General features: G+C 43.6%; 1 protein-coding gene across 1 annotated transcript in view; it reads right to left on the reverse strand.

Moving 5' to 3' along the window:
* LOC127029048 (protein Hook homolog 3-like) overlaps window positions 1-18,990 on the reverse strand; it is a gene marked incomplete at its 3' end in the record, with an annotated part of 95,707 nt that overhangs the window by 21,835 nt on the left and 54,882 nt on the right. Inside the window, exons 10-12 of the mRNA XM_050914710.1 lie at window positions 8,421-8,561; window positions 7,220-7,421; window positions 4,834-4,944 (exon numbers count right to left, since the gene is read on the reverse strand). Coding sequence (XP_050770667.1) covers window positions 4,834-4,944; window positions 7,220-7,421; window positions 8,421-8,561 — 454 coding nt within the window. The remainder of the gene's footprint in view (window positions 1-4,833; window positions 4,945-7,219; window positions 7,422-8,420; window positions 8,562-18,990) is intronic.

The following is an 18,990-nucleotide window of genomic DNA, read 5'->3' on the forward strand; positions in this document are numbered from 1 at the left end:
CCATTTGGACTTTGGCTTTCCTAACCTCATCCCTGGATGCTCAGACAATGTCTCTGTATTCCTCCCAAGGTGCCTGTCTCTGCTTCCACCTTCTGTATATTTTGGTTTTGTGTTTGAGTTTTGTCAGGAGCTCCTTGTTCTTCCATACAGGCCTCCTGGAATTTTTGCCTGACTTCCTGCTCGTTGGGATGGAGCTCTTTTGAGCTTTTAGGAAGCTTCCTAAATTCCTAAAGATTCCTTCAGTATCAACCAACTTTCTTGGCCCCTGTTTCCCTCCAGATCCCAGGATAATGCCATGGGACTCTACCAAGCAGATCCCTGAAGAGGCCAAAGTCTGCTCTCCTGAAGTCTAGTCTTGTGATCTTGTTTTTTACTCTCCTCTCAGTGTCCTGAACTCCACCATCTCATGGTCACTGCAGCTAAGGCTGCCTTTGACCTTCACATCCCCCATGAGTCCCTCCTTGTTTTTGAGTATGAGGCATAGCAGAGCACCTCTCCTCATTGTTTCCTCTATCATTGGAGTCAGGAAGTTGTCATCGATGCTCTCCAGGAACTGCCTGGGTTGTTTATGCCCTGTTGTGTTGTCCCTCCAGCAGATATCGGGGTGGCTGAAGTCCCCCATGAGCACCAGGGCCTGCAAACGTGAGGCTGCTCCTAGCTGTCTGTAGAAGGCCTCATCCACTCGTTCTTCCTGGTCAGGTGGCCTATAGCAGACACCCACTACAGTGTCACCCTTACCCACCTTCTCTATAATCCTTACCCAGAAGCTCTCAGGTGGCTCCTCATCCATCCCCAGGCAGAGCTCCAAGCACTCCAGCTGCTCTCTCTTCCCTGCCTGTCGTTCCTGAAGAGCCTGTATCCCTCCATTGCAACACTCCAGTCATGGGAGCCATCCCACCATGTCTCCATGATCCCAACAAGATTGTAGCCATGCAACTGCACACAGATCTCTAACTCCTCATGTTTATTCCTGATGCTGTGTGCATTAGTGTACAGGCACTTCAGAGAGGCATCCCAGCATGTTGACGTCCTAGAAAGTGGTTGAGGGATTTCTCCACAATGGTGCATTGTAGGCACTTCTCTGCTTACATACAAGTGCTGGAGGTGACCCTGCTTAAGCCCCATTTTGTTGATTTTGTGTTCTGTTCTTGTCACAAATGAAGATATTCATGACACAAACTTCAGGTACCAGATAGCAAACAGCATACACTGGGACCACTCATCTGTCTTCCTTTTCCCCTCACACATAGTTGGCTCCAAGGGAAAAGCAAGTGAGCTAAAATACCATAGGCTACTTTTCCCTTACCAAGGAAAGTAAGATTCAGTAGACAAGAGGAGGGAAATGTAAGGTAGCTGGGGGATATACAGAATCAACAGAACAGATGAACTACAGTAACTTGACACTGTCGCTTTTCCAACAGTGGGAGGTTAGACAGCAGTTCCGCTTCCTCCTCCTGATCTGTGTCACTGACTTTGCCATCATCTGAGCATTTCAGACATGGAAGGAAACTAGTTGTTTCAGGCTCAGTCCAAAGACAACTGAAGAACAGTACTGGACCATCCTGGAGTGTAGATACGTTGACTCTTTTGTAGTGTCAGGCCTGTATGCTCCCATTTGCCAGTAAGGCAAAGGAAAAAAAGCTACAGGTAGCACCAGGTTAGTAGCCCAAAAGGATCCCAAGACTCTAACATAAGAGAAGAGGGTGACTATGTAAAAATCAAAGCAGTAGTCTGCTCTAGAACTGGGATGTGTCCCATGTCACTAAGAGTTCTAGGACAGCCCTTAGCTCTGTGTAGGTACAGAGTTGTGTTGGCTGGTACCTGCTCACACCAGACACAAGTCCACCCGAATGGATTCAGGACTTGTGATCCCTTTGGCAAACAGCACTTTGGTGAGGTGCATCAGGGGCTTGTGTTGTCTGAACCTTGCATGGTTAATTCTGGTTTAACTGTTGGTTCAACCTGAATATAGTGGGCATGCTGATTGTATGAACAGCCATTTCACAAAACCCTTAGATTATAAAGCTTGGATTGGTTTTACCATTGCAGTAAAAAGAGCCATTCAGCAGGGAACACTGCAGAGTTGGATACTGACAGCCAGAAAATACCTTGAAGTTGATTACTGGAAAGCAAGAATATTTTAAATCTGAAAGATCACAAGAGAAACAGGCAGCTGAGAACTTGAAATGTCAGGTAGCAGAAAGAGAAGAGTTACAGGTACAGAAAAGAAGTACTTTGAGGAACAGAAAAAGCCCTAGGGCTGCAATCAGTGGTAGAAGTGCTTGTGGCAGATACTGAAGAAAAAGTTAACTCATCAAATTGCATGGGTATCTATCAGCCAACACAACATATATAGAAAATTCCAAGACAGATTATTATTAAAGATATCAATCACATACTATCATACTCTGACAGAACAGACACAAGGACAAAAATTACTTCAACAGCTAACTCTAAAGTATAATTGACAAGATATCACAATGTAACTTATTATCTGTGATGGGCAATTTTAGTCATAGAAGCATAGAATGGTTTGGGTTGGAAGGGACCTTTAAAGATCATCTAGTCCAACCACCCTGCCATGGGCAGGGACATCTTTCACTAGATCAGGTTGCTCAAAAGCCCCCTCCAACCTGACCTTGAACACTTCCAGGGATGGGGCATCTACCACCTCTCTGGGCAACCTGTTCCAGTGTCTCACCACCCTCATCATAAAAAAATTTCTTCCTTATGTCCAATCTAAATCTACTCTCTTTCAGTTTAAAACCATTGCCCCTTGTCCTGTCACTACAGGTCTTGGTAAAAAGTCTCTCTCCATCTTTCTTATAAGCCCCCTTTATATATTGAAAGGCTGCAATAAGGTCTCCCCAAAGCCTTCTCTTCTCCAGGCTGGAACAACCCAACTCTCTCAGCCTTTCCTCATAGGAAAGGTGGTCCAGCCCTCTGATCATTTTCATGGCCCTCCTCTGGACCTGCTCCAACAGGTCCATGTCTTTCTTGTACTGGGGACCCCAGAGCTGGATGCAGTACTCCAGGTAGGGTCTCACCAGAGCAGAGGGGCAGAATCACCTCCCTCAACCTGCTGGCTACGCTTCTTTTGATGCAGCCCAGGATGCGATTGGCTTTCTGGGCTGCAAGTGCACATTGCCAGCTCATATTCAGTTTTTCATCCACCAGTATATCCCCAAGTCCTTCTCTGCAGGGCTGCTCTCAATCCCTTCATCCCCCAGCCTGTATTGATATTGGGGATTGCCCTGACCCATGTGCGGGACCTTGTACTTGGCCTTGTTGAACTTCATGAGGTTCCCATGGGCCTACTCCTCAAGCCTGTCAAGGTCCCTCTGGATGGCATCCCTTCCCTCTAGGGAATCAACTGCACCACTGAGTTTGGTGTCATCTGCAAACCTTCTGAGGGTGCACTCAATCCCAGTATCTATGTCATTGATGCCACATTAAGATGTGACAATCAAGAAATAGAATTGAGAAAGAATAATAGGTTAAGAATCACTAATTGAAACACTGAGAGACCACTTTAGCTATGATATAGTTTTTACAGGCACCTATTTACTCAAAAGAATGCATTAAAAAACAACACTTCTTGCCAGGTGGCAAAACAGAAAACCATATCTGCAATGACTTGAAATGCAGGTCCTTCATACAAGATGAAAGTATTTCCACCAAACAACAGGTAAGCCAAAAATACAAACTTCCCCTGAAATCTGGGATGGGGGGGGGGAGAAAATACAACACAACCCAGTAAAAAACAGGAAAGAAAAGAAAAGCAAGAAATGAACAAGACTACTGTGAGCCATTCCAATTTGAGAGTGAGGAGCAGAAGAAAGTGATGACAAGGACAGGTATCAATATTATTTAGTAAATTTGGCAATGTACAGAAATCTAAGACCTATGAGCAGAATATAACTGAGAATTTTCAGCTCAAGTGCAAGACCTAGAAATTTATTAAGATTAGAGAGGAAATAGGATATCTTCAGGAAAGCGTCTACAAAGATTTTGCTTGAAGGAAAGACAGACTTACACTTCAAATAAGCCTGAGCAATTGCTAACTGAAAGTGTTGGCCATGTTCCATGTGGTACTTTAAAGTGCCAATATACAGACTCCCCCCAAAATATCTACAAACAGAAACCAACTGGCAAAGAAACTAGAGTATGCCAGAGAAACATGGAGGATCATTCTTGGCAAGAGAGGGCAAGAGCAATCAACCTCAGTCTGTTGGTGGCTTAGAGAGGAAGATAATAAACTGTTATCTATACTGCATATCCATGATGACACCAGAAACTAAATCAGTGATTAGTGATCACAAGAGAAAGGGGAAATCACAATAGAGGACACATCCTTCTACAAGATTCCTAAATTTCTTGCTACAGAGGCCTTGATTTCACAAAGAGAAACATGTAGATGCTACCTCAAGGAACATTACTTTGGAAAAAAACCCACTTCTGAGTTTAGTTCTAGGGAGATACCACAAAAAACCTACTTTAAATAGTTTTTCAGAATACATTACAATTCTCTTTGGCATTTATTATCCTTTTCATGGAGAATGGTCAAGAAACAACTTCAGACACTACATGTGAGGGCTTTTCCTCTTGAAAATCTGTTCCATATATTTTAATAGTCACTTTATCCCATGCAATATAAACATTAAGTTTAAAAATGTATTTGTACACAAACATTAGAAAATTTTAAGTGGAAAATAAAACTTATGAATTCAAAAAGCTCACCGTAAAAGCTTTTTTTGATAACCATAGCTCTGTGTAATAAAGGAAAAATGGTTGCTTTCACTACTACTAGAAAAATAATATAATGAAACTTACATCTTTTTCTTTTTGGAGGCTGTCTACTTTTTCTTTCAACCGTTTGCATTCATAATCTAGTTTATCAGCTTTCTTGGATTCTTCAGATAATCTGTTTTGTAATTCCACTGCCTGTGAGAGCAAGAAGCAGTAATTTGTCTGCAATTATTAACATTAAAAGAAAACATATGAAAGAAAGTAGTTAATGACCATGCGCCATGAGGCAAATAAGTGAAATATTTACCTACAGGACAGTCTAAAATTCTTTTTCATCAATTGTTATACGTTTCAGTATAACCAAAAGAATTCAAATACCAGGCCTTAGCACAAATAAAAGAAACAACAAAAAGATGTAAAGTATCTTTAAAAATTTACATACAAGTGAGATTTACAGGAAAAGCTGTATAATCCTATGAACCAAAGAGTTTAGGAATAGTAGAATAATCCTCCTACTTTCAGAGAAGCCAAGGAAAAGAAAAAATTCTCAAGAAACCTTGTCATCTCTTTTTCTACAAACCTCACTCAGAAGTTAGGCACCAGTTCATGCAATTAGGTAAATTTTCTTGTGCTTAGACATTTGTTATTGTTTATTAATACACAAACATGAAAATTCAGCTGCAGGCTCATTATCAGTTTTCTTTATTTCAAGGGGCAATATGTTCCTAACAAAATCTCGTGGATATTTTTCAAGCTGTAAGTTAGCAAAGAGTTTTTAAAACTAAAAAAGAAGTATAAAAGCTTAGCAGAAAAGATCAGTGAGCACAAGACAATTTAGCAAAGTTCTCAGCCTTTACTAGTGTAGACTCAATCCCAGAATATTAATAACATAACACAGAGTGTGAAAGCAGTAAACGGAGTAAAGACTGACTGGCAAACACATAAGCTGAATGAAGACTCAGCTGAAGATATATAATTAATTCTTATAGCAGGACACAGAGTTAGGACTCCTGGAAACTAATTTGTGACATTTCATATTTATGCTTTCTTCATTCATGTTTTGGTCTCAAAGGTGTATTCAAGAGGAGCCCAACTTTATAGACACTGAAGGCAGACAGACTGTGTGTTTGTTCTGAGACAGTGTGGTTAAAGTGAAAGAAACTCAGGTCTGCCAGATTAGAGGCCTGGGCTTTATTCCAGTCTCAGCCAGCAGTAAAGTTCCATACAACACATCAGCTCCTCAGTTGTAAAATCTCATCCATAAAACGTTGGGAATGAGGGAGAAGAAGAAATATTCTTTGCAGATGCACAGCTTAGACATAAAGAACAAAGTTTCCCCTTTCAAAATCTGCATCATCATTGAAATAAGCATGATCAGATGCAAACATCAGGGATAACACAACTGTAATGGGTGCTCTGTTATTTGGAGGAATTATTCCTTTTATGAGCAAATGAGATATTAATGGTGTGTGAAAGAGTGTCTCCTCCTATATTTCCTTTTCCCTTTGATTGTATGTTACTTCAGCCTTTTTCTTATCCAAGTTCTGTTTTTTTTCTGGTGGAATCAATTGGACTATAATAACAATCAGCCCAGGGAGGTGCAAGCTAATTGCCCTACTTATCAAGATGGCCAAATGCAGGGAAATAGCTTTCAAGTTTGAGGGATGCACATCACTCTAGGGCTTGCAATGCTCTTGGTGCCTGTTTTTATATCTTTTTTAATTCTGCTGTGGATTGACATGTAGGGACACCTGTAGTGTGACCATTCAAGGTTAAGGGAAGTCAGAATAAAGACAAGGCACTGTTCACATAAATTGAGCTCAAGCTGGCCCTGCAAAAAGGATCTCAGAATGATGGCAGGTCAATGTACTGTAGATGCAAAAAGGAGATATGCACATGTCCTCCACCTTTATAGAAATAGTCACATCCCTCTCAGTGGAACAGGAAAATAAACAGATGTTCTCCACTCCTGAGGACTCTGGTGATACACAAGGTACTTTTCTTGATGCATATATGCAACAAGGATGATATAGAGGAAGGAGGATGTATACTTTCTAGCCACAGATGGACAAATTCAGGTTAGAAACTTAAAGAAAAAAATCTTACTTAAACACTAGAATAACTTACCAAGACTATGGTGGATTCCCCACTGCTGGAAATTTTCAAGTGAAGAGTGAATGCTTTTTCTGAGAAAGAAGCTCTAATTCTAGCCCCACTACTGAACTTGAATTAGGAATAATTTGATAAACCTGTTACTTTTTGAGAGGTAAGACTGTTCATTGACAAAAGTAACACAAACTTGACATAATGACCAATAAGCAATGTAGGGAGGGAGGAAGAAAGAAGTATTTACAAAAGAAGCAAACACAAGGAGCTGTTTTTGTTTGTTTTTTACTTTGAGGTATAAGCCATGTTGCAAAGAAGAAATGTTGAGAAATGCAGAGAATTATTGCACTGATGATGTTCTCACCTGTCTCTTGTATGTCTCCAGCTGGCTACGTGCTGCATTGGCTTTCCTTAGTTCTTCCTCCAGGCTCACAGTGTTTTGCATGTACATCGTATTCTTCTCTTCTAATAGTTTCACTTGCCGCCGCAAATCACCCAGGTCTTCCAGTTTCTTTTTGTATGACTCTACTTGGCTTTCTAACTTGGCCACTTTATCAGAAGAATGCCTGGGAAGACAAGAGATTGAACATTTGTATCAAATCTGTACTTGGAAGACTAAAAATCAATGTAGAAAACATTCCCAGACATCAAGGGAGCAAAAGAACACAAACATCGTCACACACTACTAAATGTCTTGGTTTTCAAGTTGTCTGCTCCCCCCCATTAGTTAACACAAAGTGCTGTTATCAGAAGTGCTTTTGAATGGCATAATTCTTCCTATAATTTCCTTATTTGCTTCCAATATTAATTAAAAAATAAATTGTTAACACTCCTACAATTCCAACCTATTGCCTTCCAACTCTAAATTCATCCTCAAAAGCCACTTCTTTACCAGAGTAAAAATACTATTTTCTGCCCTTCACTTTTTTTTTTTTTAAGATAACCAAGGATAAATGTGTTCTGAAAAAGGAAATGGCAAATTTATGCTAACAGCTATTATATCCATTTCCCAAGCAGTCATACAGGATTACCATAATAGTTTTGGAGTCTGAATCCTTTTTAACAAAAATGCAAGACAGGGCTCAGTTTATAATACATTCAAACAGAGTTTTCTCAATATTGGATCATTACTTTAAATTGTAACCAACTCCTAAATAATTCACAGCTTGACTGAAAACAAACATTAGGAAAATATCCTCTAATTTGAAAGTTTTCACAAAAATTTCAAACACCCAAAACCTGTAAGCTAACAATAACAAATTAATCCCCACAGGCATACTCAACAGTGTGAAACTAGAATGAATTCAGCTGAACTGAACTTTTTGGTACTTAGTAATCTGATTTCAGACTGCTTGACACACAAGTTAGAACCATCATTTTGATGGCCACAGAGTGGCTTTTACTTAATTGCTTAAGAAGTGTTTTAATACATATCCATCCTTAAAACTATTACACCAAAAGCTAATGAAGACTAAATTTAATTATATGAATTTTACTGTGGATTAAAACTATTTATATATTCTAAAAAAGAAAAAACAAACCAAAGCTAATGGAATGTAGTTTACCTGAGTACATCTATTTCATCCTTCAAAGACTGAGCCTCTTCTGCTAATGTACTAAGCTCTTCAGTCTGTTGTCTCAGTTCTGCAATTTCCTTTTCTAGTTCTTCACAATGTATGCGATAGTCATCTTTAGCAGCTTCTAACCTGTACAATTGAAGTAAAACAGGACAACATGGTTGAGAGCCTCTGGGTAAGGATTAGGGGAAAAAGCTAATAAAGTGGATGTTGTTGTGGGAGTCTACTATAGATCACCCAGCCAGGATGATGACACCGATGTATTATTCTATAAGGAATTAATGGAAATCTCTAGATCAGTTGCCCTTGTCCTTATGGGTGACTTGAACTTAACTGGGACTATCATACAGCAGACACGAACAGGTCCAGGAAATTCCTGAAGCATGTTGAAGATAACTTTTTGATACAGGTACTAAGGGAGACGACTAGTGTCGTGGTTTAACCCCAGCCGGCAGCTAAGCACCACGCAGCCACTCGCTCACTGCCCCCCCCACCCCTGGGATGGGGGAGAGAATCAGGAAAAAAAAAACCTCGTGAGTTGAGATAAAGACAGTTTAATAGGACAGAAAGGAATGAAAAACAATGATAATGATAATAATAATATGACAATAGTAATAGTAAAAGAATTAAACTATACAAAGCAAGTGGTGCACAATGCAATTGCTCACCACTCGCTGACCGATGCCCAGTTAGTTCCTGAGCAGCGATCCCCCCTCCCAGCCAGCTCCCCCAGTTTATATACTGGGCATGATGTCATATGGTATGGAATAGCTCTTTGGCCAGTTTGGGTCAGCTGTCCTGGCGGTGTCCCCTCCCAGCTTCTTGTGCCCCTCCAGCCTTCTTGCTGGCTGGGCACGAGAAGCTGAGAAATCCTTGACTTAGTATAAACACTACTTAGCAACAACTAAAAACATCAGTGTGTTATCAACATTCTTTTCCTACTAAACCCAAAACACAGCACTATACCAGCTACTAGGAAGAAAATTAACTCTGTCCTAGCCGAAACCAGGACAGTATCCACCCCTTATTCTATACCATCTACATCATGTCCAGGTCCCACACTTTCCAATGCATTTTCAATTAATCACCACCACTTTTGCTGTCTTTTAATACATATACACACAGATATCATTCCCTTAATGTATAAGCCTTTAAAATGTCCATTTAAAATGTTCGTTGAGTTCATTCAGTCCATGACTTTGGACTCCATCTATCATAACAGTCTGTCTGGGCAGGAGAGATGGTGTGAAGTCCACTCAGTCGGCAGAACAGGATCCGGCTTTGGTGCAGTGCAGCGGGCAGATGACATTGGGCGCAGCAGGAGGATGGTGTGTAGTGTTGGATTGTTGCATGCTGCAGTCAGTCCTGGTTCCATCACTACTGTGCTTTGCTCAGTTTTGTCAAAGTTCATTATTAATTTAGATAATTCTTACTGTAATACTGTTGATATAGCATATAACAACTATAGTAATGATAACATACAGTGGCAGGGTTATATAGCAATTAACATAATACAATTTAATTCACTGGCTGTTCTCACCTAAAATCAAATCCCCTTGAGGCACACATCGGACTTCCCCGTCCTTCCACATCACCCACCAAGTGCACCCAGGTCCTTGAGCAAAAGCAATCCCACGAATGGGTTTGCCTTTGCCTGAGGCAGGAGTAACCCAGACTGTTTTCCCTAGCATATTTTTTATGTGCACTACAGGGACTTTATCCCCTTCTACAGTACATAAAAGTTCTGATTGGGCAGGGCCAGCCCGATCGGTAGATCCTCTAGTGTTGACTAACCAGGTGGCCTTTGCTAGATGTGTATCCCAATGTTTAAAGGTCCCACCACCCATTGCTCTCAATGTAGTCTTTAACAGTCCATTGTATCGCTCGATTTTCCCAGAGGCTGGTGCATGATAGGGGATGTGATACACCCACTCAATGCCATGCTCTTTGGCCCAGGTGTCTATGAGGTTGTTCCGGAAATGAGTCCCATTGTCTGACTCAATTCTTTCTGGGGTGCCGTGTCGCCATAAGATTTGCTTCTCAAGGCCCAGGAGAGTGTTCCGGGCGGTGGCATGGGGCACGGGATATGTTTCCAGCCATCCGGTGGTTGCTTCCACCATTGTAAGCACATGGTGCTTGCCTTGGCGGGTTTGTGGGAGTGTGATATAGTCAATCTGCCAGGCCTCCCCATATTTGTATTTCAGCCATCGTCCTCCATACCAAAGAGGCTTTAACCGCTTGGCTTGCTTAATTGCAGCGCATGTTTCACATTCATGGATAACCTGTGCAATAGTGTCCATGGTCAAATCCACCCCTCGATCACGAGCCCATCTATATGTTGCATCTCTTCCCTGATGGCCTGAGGTGTCATGGGCCCACCGAGCTAAAAATAATTCACCCTTATGCTGCCAGTCCAGATCCACCTGAGCCACTTCAATCCTAGCAGCCTTGTCTACCTGTTGATTGTTTTGATGTTCTTCAGTGGCCCAGCTCTTGGGTACGTGGGCACCTACATGACGTACTTTCACAACCAGGTTCTCTAGCTGGGCAGCAATATCTTGCCACAATGGGGCAGCCCAGATGGGTTTACCTCTGCGTTGCCAGTTACTCTGCTTCCATTGCTGCAACCACCCCCACAGAGCATTTGCCACCATCCATGAGTCAGTATAGGGATAAAGTATTGGCCATTTTCCTCGTTCAGCAATGTCTAAAGCCAGCTGGATGGCTTTCACCTCTGCAAACTGACTCGATTCACCTTCTCCTTCTGCAGTTTCTGCAACTTGTCATATAGGACTCCATACAGCCGCCTTCCACCTCCGATGCTTTCCTACAATGCGACAGGACCCATCAGTGAACAGGGCATATTGCCTCTCATTTTCTGGCAGTTTATTATACAATGGGGCCTCTTCAGCACGCGTTACCTCCTCCTCTGGTGATATTCCAAAACCTTTGCCTTCTGGCCAGTCTGTGATCACTTCCAGAATTCCTGGGCGACTGGGGTTTCCTATTCGACTTCGTTGTGTGATCAGTGCAACCCACTTACTCCATGTAGCATCAGTTGCATGATGTGTAGAAGGGACCTTCCCTTTGAACATCCAGCCTAGCACTGGCAGTTGGGGTGCCAACAGGAGCTGTGTTTCAGTACCAACCACTTCTGAAGCAGCTCAAACTCCTTCATATGCTGCTAATATCTCCTTTTCAGTTGGAGTATAGCGGGCCTCAGATCCTCGATATCCCTGACTCCAAAACCCTAGAGGTCGACATTGGGTCTCCCCTGGTGCTTTCTGCCAGAGGCTCCAGGTAGGGCCATTCTCCCCGGCTGTGGTGTAGAGCACATTTTTAACATCTGGTCCTGCCCGGACTGGCCCAAGGGCTACTGCATGAACTATCTCCCGTTTAATCTGTTCAAAGGCTTGTTGTTGCTCAGGGCCCCATTTAAAATTGTTCCTCTTCCGGATCACTTGATAGAGAGGGCTTACAATCAGACTATAATTTGGAATATGCATTCTCCAAAAACCTACAACATCTAAGAAAGCTTGCGTTTCCTGTTTACTAGTCGGTGGAGACATAGCTGCTATTTTGTTGATCACATCCATTGGGATGTGACGACGTCCATCTTGCCATTTTATTCCTAAAAACTGAATCTCCTGTGTGGGTCCCTTCACCTTACTCTGTTTTATGGCAAAACCAGCCTTCAGAAGGACTTGGATTATTTTCTCCCCTTTCTCAAAGACTTCTTCTGCTGTGTTGCCCCATACGATGATGTCATCAATGTCTTGCAGGTGTTCTGGAGCTTCACCCTGTTCCAGTGCATTTTGGATTAGTCCATGGCAAATGGTGGGGCTGTGTTTCCACCCCTGGGGCAGTCGATCCCAGGTGTACTGGACGCCCCTCCAAGTGAAAGCAAACTGTGGCCGGCACTCTGTTGCCAAAGGGATTGAGAAAAATGCATTAGCGATATCACTTGTGGCATACCACTTAGCTGCCTTTGACTCCAGTTCATATTGAAGTTCTAGCATGTCTGGCACAGCAGCACTCAGCGGCGGCGTGACTTCATTCAGGCCACGATAGTCTACTGTTAGTCTCCATTCTCCATTAGACTTTCGCACTGGCCAAATGGGGCTGTTAAAGGGTGAGCGAGTCCTGCTGATCACTCCTTGGCTCTCCAGTCGACCAATCAGCATATGGATGGGAATCAGGGAGTCTCGGTTGGTGCGATATTGCTGCCGGTGCACCCTTGTGGTAGCGATCGACACCTGTTGTTCTTCGACCCTCAGCAGCCCCACAACCGAAGGGTCCTCAGAGAGACCAGGTAAGGTGGACAACTGTTCAATTCCCTCTGTCTCCAAGGCAGCTATACCAAAAGCCCACTGATACCCCTTTGGGTCTTTAAAATACCCTCTCCTGAGATAGTCTATGCCAAGGATGCATGGGGCCTCTGGGCCAGTCACAATGGGGGGTTTTTGCCACTCATTCCCAGTTAGGCTCACTTCAGCCTCCAATACAGTTAGCTGTTGAGATCCCCCTGTCACCCCAGAGATACAGATGGGTTCTGCCCCTTCATAACTTGATGGCATTAGAGTACACTGTGCACCGGTGTCCACTAGAGCCTTATACTCCTGTGGGTGTGATGTGCCAGGCCATCGAATCCACACAGTCCAATAAACCCGGTTGTCCCTTTCCTCCACCTGGCTGGAGGCAGGGCCCCTCTAATCCTGGTCAGAGTATTTGTTACTCACTTCTTGTAAAAATGACTTAGAGGTCCCTTCAAGAGGGTCAGAAGCCCTTCTACTCTGTCTGGAAACCGGAGCGGCATCTTTCGTGGAAGAATCCCCTTTTCGGGTTGTTTTTCCTTTCAATTCATGTACCCGTGCATCTAGGACCGAGGTAGGTTTTCTATCCCACTTCCTCATGTCCTCTACGTGGTCACGCAGGTAAAACCACAGGGTACCCCGTGGTGTATACCTTCTATATTCTCTCTCTTGATCAGAGGAATGCTCACTCCTAATAGCTGAGATATTGGTCTGTACAGGTGGGGAGTAGGACTTTTTGATCAGTTCGATCAGTTTTTCGGACTTTTCAGACAGTTTTTCCACAGCCGAGACACAGGCTCGTAGGGATGAAGAGAGATTTTCTTCATATTGCCAGAGTTGGCGAGCCATTTCATCCACTGTCGGTGCCTCTTCGTCTTTCCAAGTTAGTACTGCCAATGGGTTGGCATATGATGATGGTGTGCTCCGTACAAACTTCCGCCACATGGGTCGTGTGCATTGAACTTCGTCTGGATCTCTGGGTAATTGTGCACCGTCTGGGTCATAATAAATCATCTCTAGCACAGCTAATTCCCTCAGGTACTGGATACCTCTTTCCATGGTGGTCCACTTGCCTGGTTGACATATAACATCTTCCTTGAAGGGATACCTTTCCTTCACGCTTGACAGGAGTCGCCTCCAGAGGCTGAGGGCTTGTGTCCCTTTTCCAATCGCCTTGTCAATGCCCCCTTCTCTAGCAAGTGATCCCAGCTGCTTGGCTTCCCTACCCTCTAATTCCAGGCTACTAGCCCCATTGTCCCAGCATCGGAGCAGCCAGGTGATAATGTGTTCACCTGGACGATGGCTGAAATCTTTTCGCATATCCCGCAGCTCATTCAGGGATAGAGATCGGGTGATTACTTCTGGTTCTGCCTCTTCCTCCTGTTCTCGTGATGACCCTGGTTCATCTTCATCCTTCGTTAAACGAACTGATTTTTTTGTATATTTCTTCTTCTGTATAGGGGCGACTGATACTGGCACAGGTTGGTTCTCTGGTTCAGCCGCAGCGCCTGTCGCAGGGGTCGGAGTAGCCACCGTGTCTGTTGTGGGGGTTGGAGTAGCCACAGTGCCTGTCGCAGGGGTCGGAGTAGCCACCGTGTCTGTTGTGGGGGTTGGAGTAGCCACCGTGTCTGTTGTGGGGGCTGGAGTAGCCGCCTTGCCTGTCGCTGGGGTTGCAGTAGCCGCTGTGTCTGTTGCAGGGGTTGGAGTAGCCGCAGTGCCTGTCGGTCTGTTTTCCCTCCCTTCCCCCGAGGGTGCTGCACAGTATCGAGCAGTGTTTGGTAGATACTAGCCAGGGCCCAGCACAGTGCGATAAGTTGTGCCTCTTTGGAATCGCCACAGCATTTTCCTTTCAGATAGTCTATCACTTCATCAGGGTCCTGTAGTTGTTCGGGAGTGAAGTTCCAAACCATTGGAGGTGAGAAGTTCTCTAGATACCTACCCATTTTCTCCCACATGCCATGCCACCCATGGCTATTAAGCCTCGGGGCAGATTTCCGAAAGGTATTCTTAAACAGTTGTTTAACCTTAAACAAGACCTGGAACACATTCAGGAGATATAGCAATAGGAACATGCTGGTTTGAACATCCCAAGGATATTCAAAGTTCTCAAGAGCTACTGTAATTTGCCTGGAGGAGAAGGGGAAGGTGAAGAAATGTGTCTCCCCTGTGGCTTGGCTCTCCGATGAGAAAAGGTACAAGGTGTAATTATTAATAGTTTCTGATAGACGGCTCCCGAAGTACGGAGGTGACGGCAATGCTGAGTACAAATACCAGATTAGTTTCACGACCAGCAATTCTATTGTATCATAAGCCAGTGTTACAAAGTAGAACAACATGATAACTCTGGCCCAATTCCCACGGGTGATAAACAGCACAACAGGGAGCATATACTGCAAGTAAGGTATTACATAACACACCTTTAAGAACAAGCGCACCAACTTTGAGAGCAAATACATCAACATTGTGACCAGCAACTATTGAACTAATATAATGTATGTTTATAACAAATTTGTTCTAACACATTCCAGTCAGATTTGTCATTATCTCAACCCGTCCTGCCCCACGTTGGGCGCCAAAAAGGACTGTCGTGGTTTAACCCCAGCCGGCAGCTAAGCACCACGCAGCCACTCGCTCACTGCCCCCCCACCCCTGGGATGGGGGAGAGAATCAGGAAAAAAAAAACCCTCGTGAGTTGAGATAAAGACAGTTTAATAGGACAGAAAGGAATGAAAAACAATGATAATGATAATAATAATATGACAATAGTAATAGTAAAAGAATTAAACTATACAAAGCAAGTGGTGCACAATGCAATTGCTCACCACTTGCCGACTGATGCCCAGTTAGTTCCCGAGCCGCGATCCCCCCTCCCAGTTAACTCCCCCCAGTTTATATACTGGGCATGATGTCATATGGTATGGAATAGCTCTTTGGCCAGTTTGGGTCAGCTGTCCTGGCGGTGTCCCCTCCCAGCTTCTTGTGCCCCTCCAGCCTTCTTGCTGGCTGGGCATGAGAAGCTGAAAAATCCTTGACTTAGTATAAACACTACTTAGCAACAACTAAAAACATCAGTGTGTTATCAGCATTCTTTTCCTACTAAATCCAAAACACAGCACTATACCAGCTACTAGGAAGAAAATTAACTCTGTCCTAGCCGAAACCAGGACAACTAGGAAAGGTGCCCTCCTAGATCTGTTGTTTGTAAATAGAGATGGTCTCGTGGGTGATGTGATGATTGGTGGCTGTCTTGGCCACAGTGATCATGAAATGGTTGAGTTTAAAATCTTTGGTGATATGAGAAAAACTGTCAGCAGAGCTACTACCCTGGATTTTGGGAGAGCAGACTTTAGGCTGCTCAAGGAACTAGTTAGTAAGGTCCCCTGGGAATCTGCTTTCGAGGGTACTGGGGTCCATAAATGCTGGTCACTTTTTAAGAGCCATCTTTTAAAAGCACAGGAGCAGGCAATTCCAATGTGTTGGAAGTCAAGCAAGTGGGGCAGAAGGCTGCCTTGGATGAGTAGGGATCTCCTTCTGGAACTTAGGAGGAAAAAGAAAGTGTATGGACTTTGGAAGCAAGGTCAGGCTACACAGGAGGACTACAGAGATGCTGTTTGCCACTGTGGGGAGAAAATTCGGATGGCCAAAGCTCAATGGGAGTTGAAGCTGGCCAGTACTGTGGTGGATAACAAAAAAAGGCTTTTTTAAGTATGCTAACAGCAAAAGGAGGACTGAAGAAAATATTGGTCCGTTACTTGATGAAGTTGGTCACCTCACAAATAGGGACGTAGACAAAGCAGAGACGTTTAATGCCTTCTTCGCCTCTGTCTTTAACACCGATGATGGGCCCTGGGACCCCCGGAGCCCTGAGTTGGAGGACTGCGACCCGGGGAGTGAAGCTCCCAGTTGACTTTGAACTTGTACGGGATTTGCTGCTGCAACTGAATGCACATAAGTCTATGGGCCCGATGGGATTCATCCCAGGGTACTGAAAGAGTTGGCCGATGTTATTGCGAGATCTCTCTCAGTTATTTATCAACGGTCTTGGGAATCTGGAGAGGTCCCAGTCAACAAATGTTATTCCAGTTTTCAAGAAGGGCAAGAAAGACGACCCTGGTAATTATAGGCCTGTCAGTCTCACTTCAGTGCTTGGTAAAATTATGGAGAAGATTATTCTGGGAGTTATTGAAAAACACTTGAGAGACAATGCAGGCATTGGTCAGAGCAAACATGGGTTCATGAAGGGAAAGTCATGCCTTACTAACTTAATATCCTTTTATGACAAGGTTACCCGCCTAGTGGACGAAGGAAAGGCAGTGGATGTGGGGTTTTTTTTATGTATTTTAGCAAAGCTTTTGATATTATCTCTCACAGTATCCTTCTGGACAAAATGTCCAGCATACAGCTAGACATGTACACAACATGATGGGTGAACAATTGGCTGACAGGTCAAGCTCAAAGAGTTATAGTAAATGGGGTTACATCAGACTGGTGACCAGTCACCAGTGGGGTTCCCCAGGGCTCAATTTTAGGGCCAGTGCTCTTTAATGTTTTTATAAATGATCTGGGTGCAGGAGTTGAATGTACATTAAGTAAGTTTGCCAATGATACTAAATTAGGAGGAGCCGTTGATTGCCTCGAGGGCAGAGAGGCCTTACAGAGAGATCTTGATAGAGTGCTGGGCAATCACCAACCATATGAAATTTAACAAGGACAAATGCCAGATTCTGCACCTGGGACAGTGTAATCCTGGATGTATGTATAGATTGGAGAACAAGAGGCTGGAGTGCAGCCCTGCAGAAAGGGATCTTGGGGTTTTGGTTGATGGCAAGCTCAATATGAGTCAACAATGTGCCTTGGCAGCCGAAAGGGCCAACCGTATCCTGGGGTGTATTAAGCACAGTATAGCTAACTGGTCGAGGGAGGTGATTGTCCCACTATACTCAGCATTGGTGCGGCCTCACCTTGAATACTGTGTGCAGTTTTGGGCTCCACAATATAAGGATATAAAAATATTACAATGCGTCCAAAGGAGGGCACCAAAGATGGTGAAAGGATTAGAGGGCATGACTTATGAGGAGTGGATGAGGATACTAGGTTTGTTCAGCTTAGAGAAGAAGAGACCGAGGGGTGATCTCATTGCTGTCTACAACTTCCTTGTGAGGGGGAGCGGAGAGGGAGGTGCTGATCTCTTCTCTCTGGTGTCCAGTGATAGGACATGAGGGAATGGAATGAAGCTGCATCAGGGGAAGTTCAGATTAGATATTAGGAAAAAGTTCTTCACTGAGATGGTGGTCAAGCACTGGAACAAGCTCCCCAGGAAAGTGGTCATGGCCCCAAGCCTGTCGGTGTTCAAGAAGTGTTTGGACATCGCTGTTAGATATATGGTTTAACATTTAGGTTGCCCTGGGTGGAGTCAGGAGTTGGACTCAATGATCCTCGTGAGTCCCTTCTAACTCAGGATATTCTATGATTCTCATCTTGAGCCATTATTACCTTTCTTCATGATCATCATCCTCTCTAGAAACACCAGAAACAAAGCCTTCTGATGCACAGTGAAAAGGAAACAACAGTCCAATGCACAACACCACACAGAATGGAGTTTTGCTCTCAAATGCCTTGCTTATTCAAAAACATAGAAGCAGATCACTTTTCTGATGCTTCCAATTCAATTACAATGTTTCTAATTTGAAATATCACAAGGAGATGTGTGTGTCAATTGTGCTGTAAAGAAAAAAACCTGAGATTTCTCTATGATAACATCAGAAGTTCTTGCAGAAGTTTTCACTTCCCTCCCCCTCCCCTTTTAGGGCACAGAAAGTTTGAACATGAAAACTTTATCCTAGGGTTTGTCCCAAGATTTTGTCCAGCTGTCCAACTCCCTTATACTGTCATCAATGTTGGCAGCCAGACCTGATCTTCAGATGTTCTGAATGCTGTAGCTCTCACTTAATTTTTATTTTTAGATGCTATGCCTGTTCAGTGCCTCTGAAGAACCAAGTATTTTGACTAGCATGTGAAGAGCACAGAACAAAGTCTCTGGTATGACAAACTCATCAATATATGTAGGAAAAGTTGCATGAAGTTGGCAGTGAGCGAAGGGAATAATCAAGAGAAACTTTGACAAAACATGGTGAATGAGTGGAGAAGACAACTTGGTAGCACAGAGTGCGAAGTGCCATTGTGAATTTGATCCAAAATTAAAATAAAAAATTAATAAAGATACCCATAAAAGGGGATGCAGTCAA

The sequence above is a fragment of the Gymnogyps californianus genome, unplaced genomic scaffold, assembly GCF_018139145.2.
Source record: "Gymnogyps californianus isolate 813 unplaced genomic scaffold, ASM1813914v2 HiC_scaffold_65, whole genome shotgun sequence".
NCBI classification, from domain to species: Eukaryota; Metazoa; Chordata; class Aves; order Accipitriformes; family Cathartidae; genus Gymnogyps; species Gymnogyps californianus.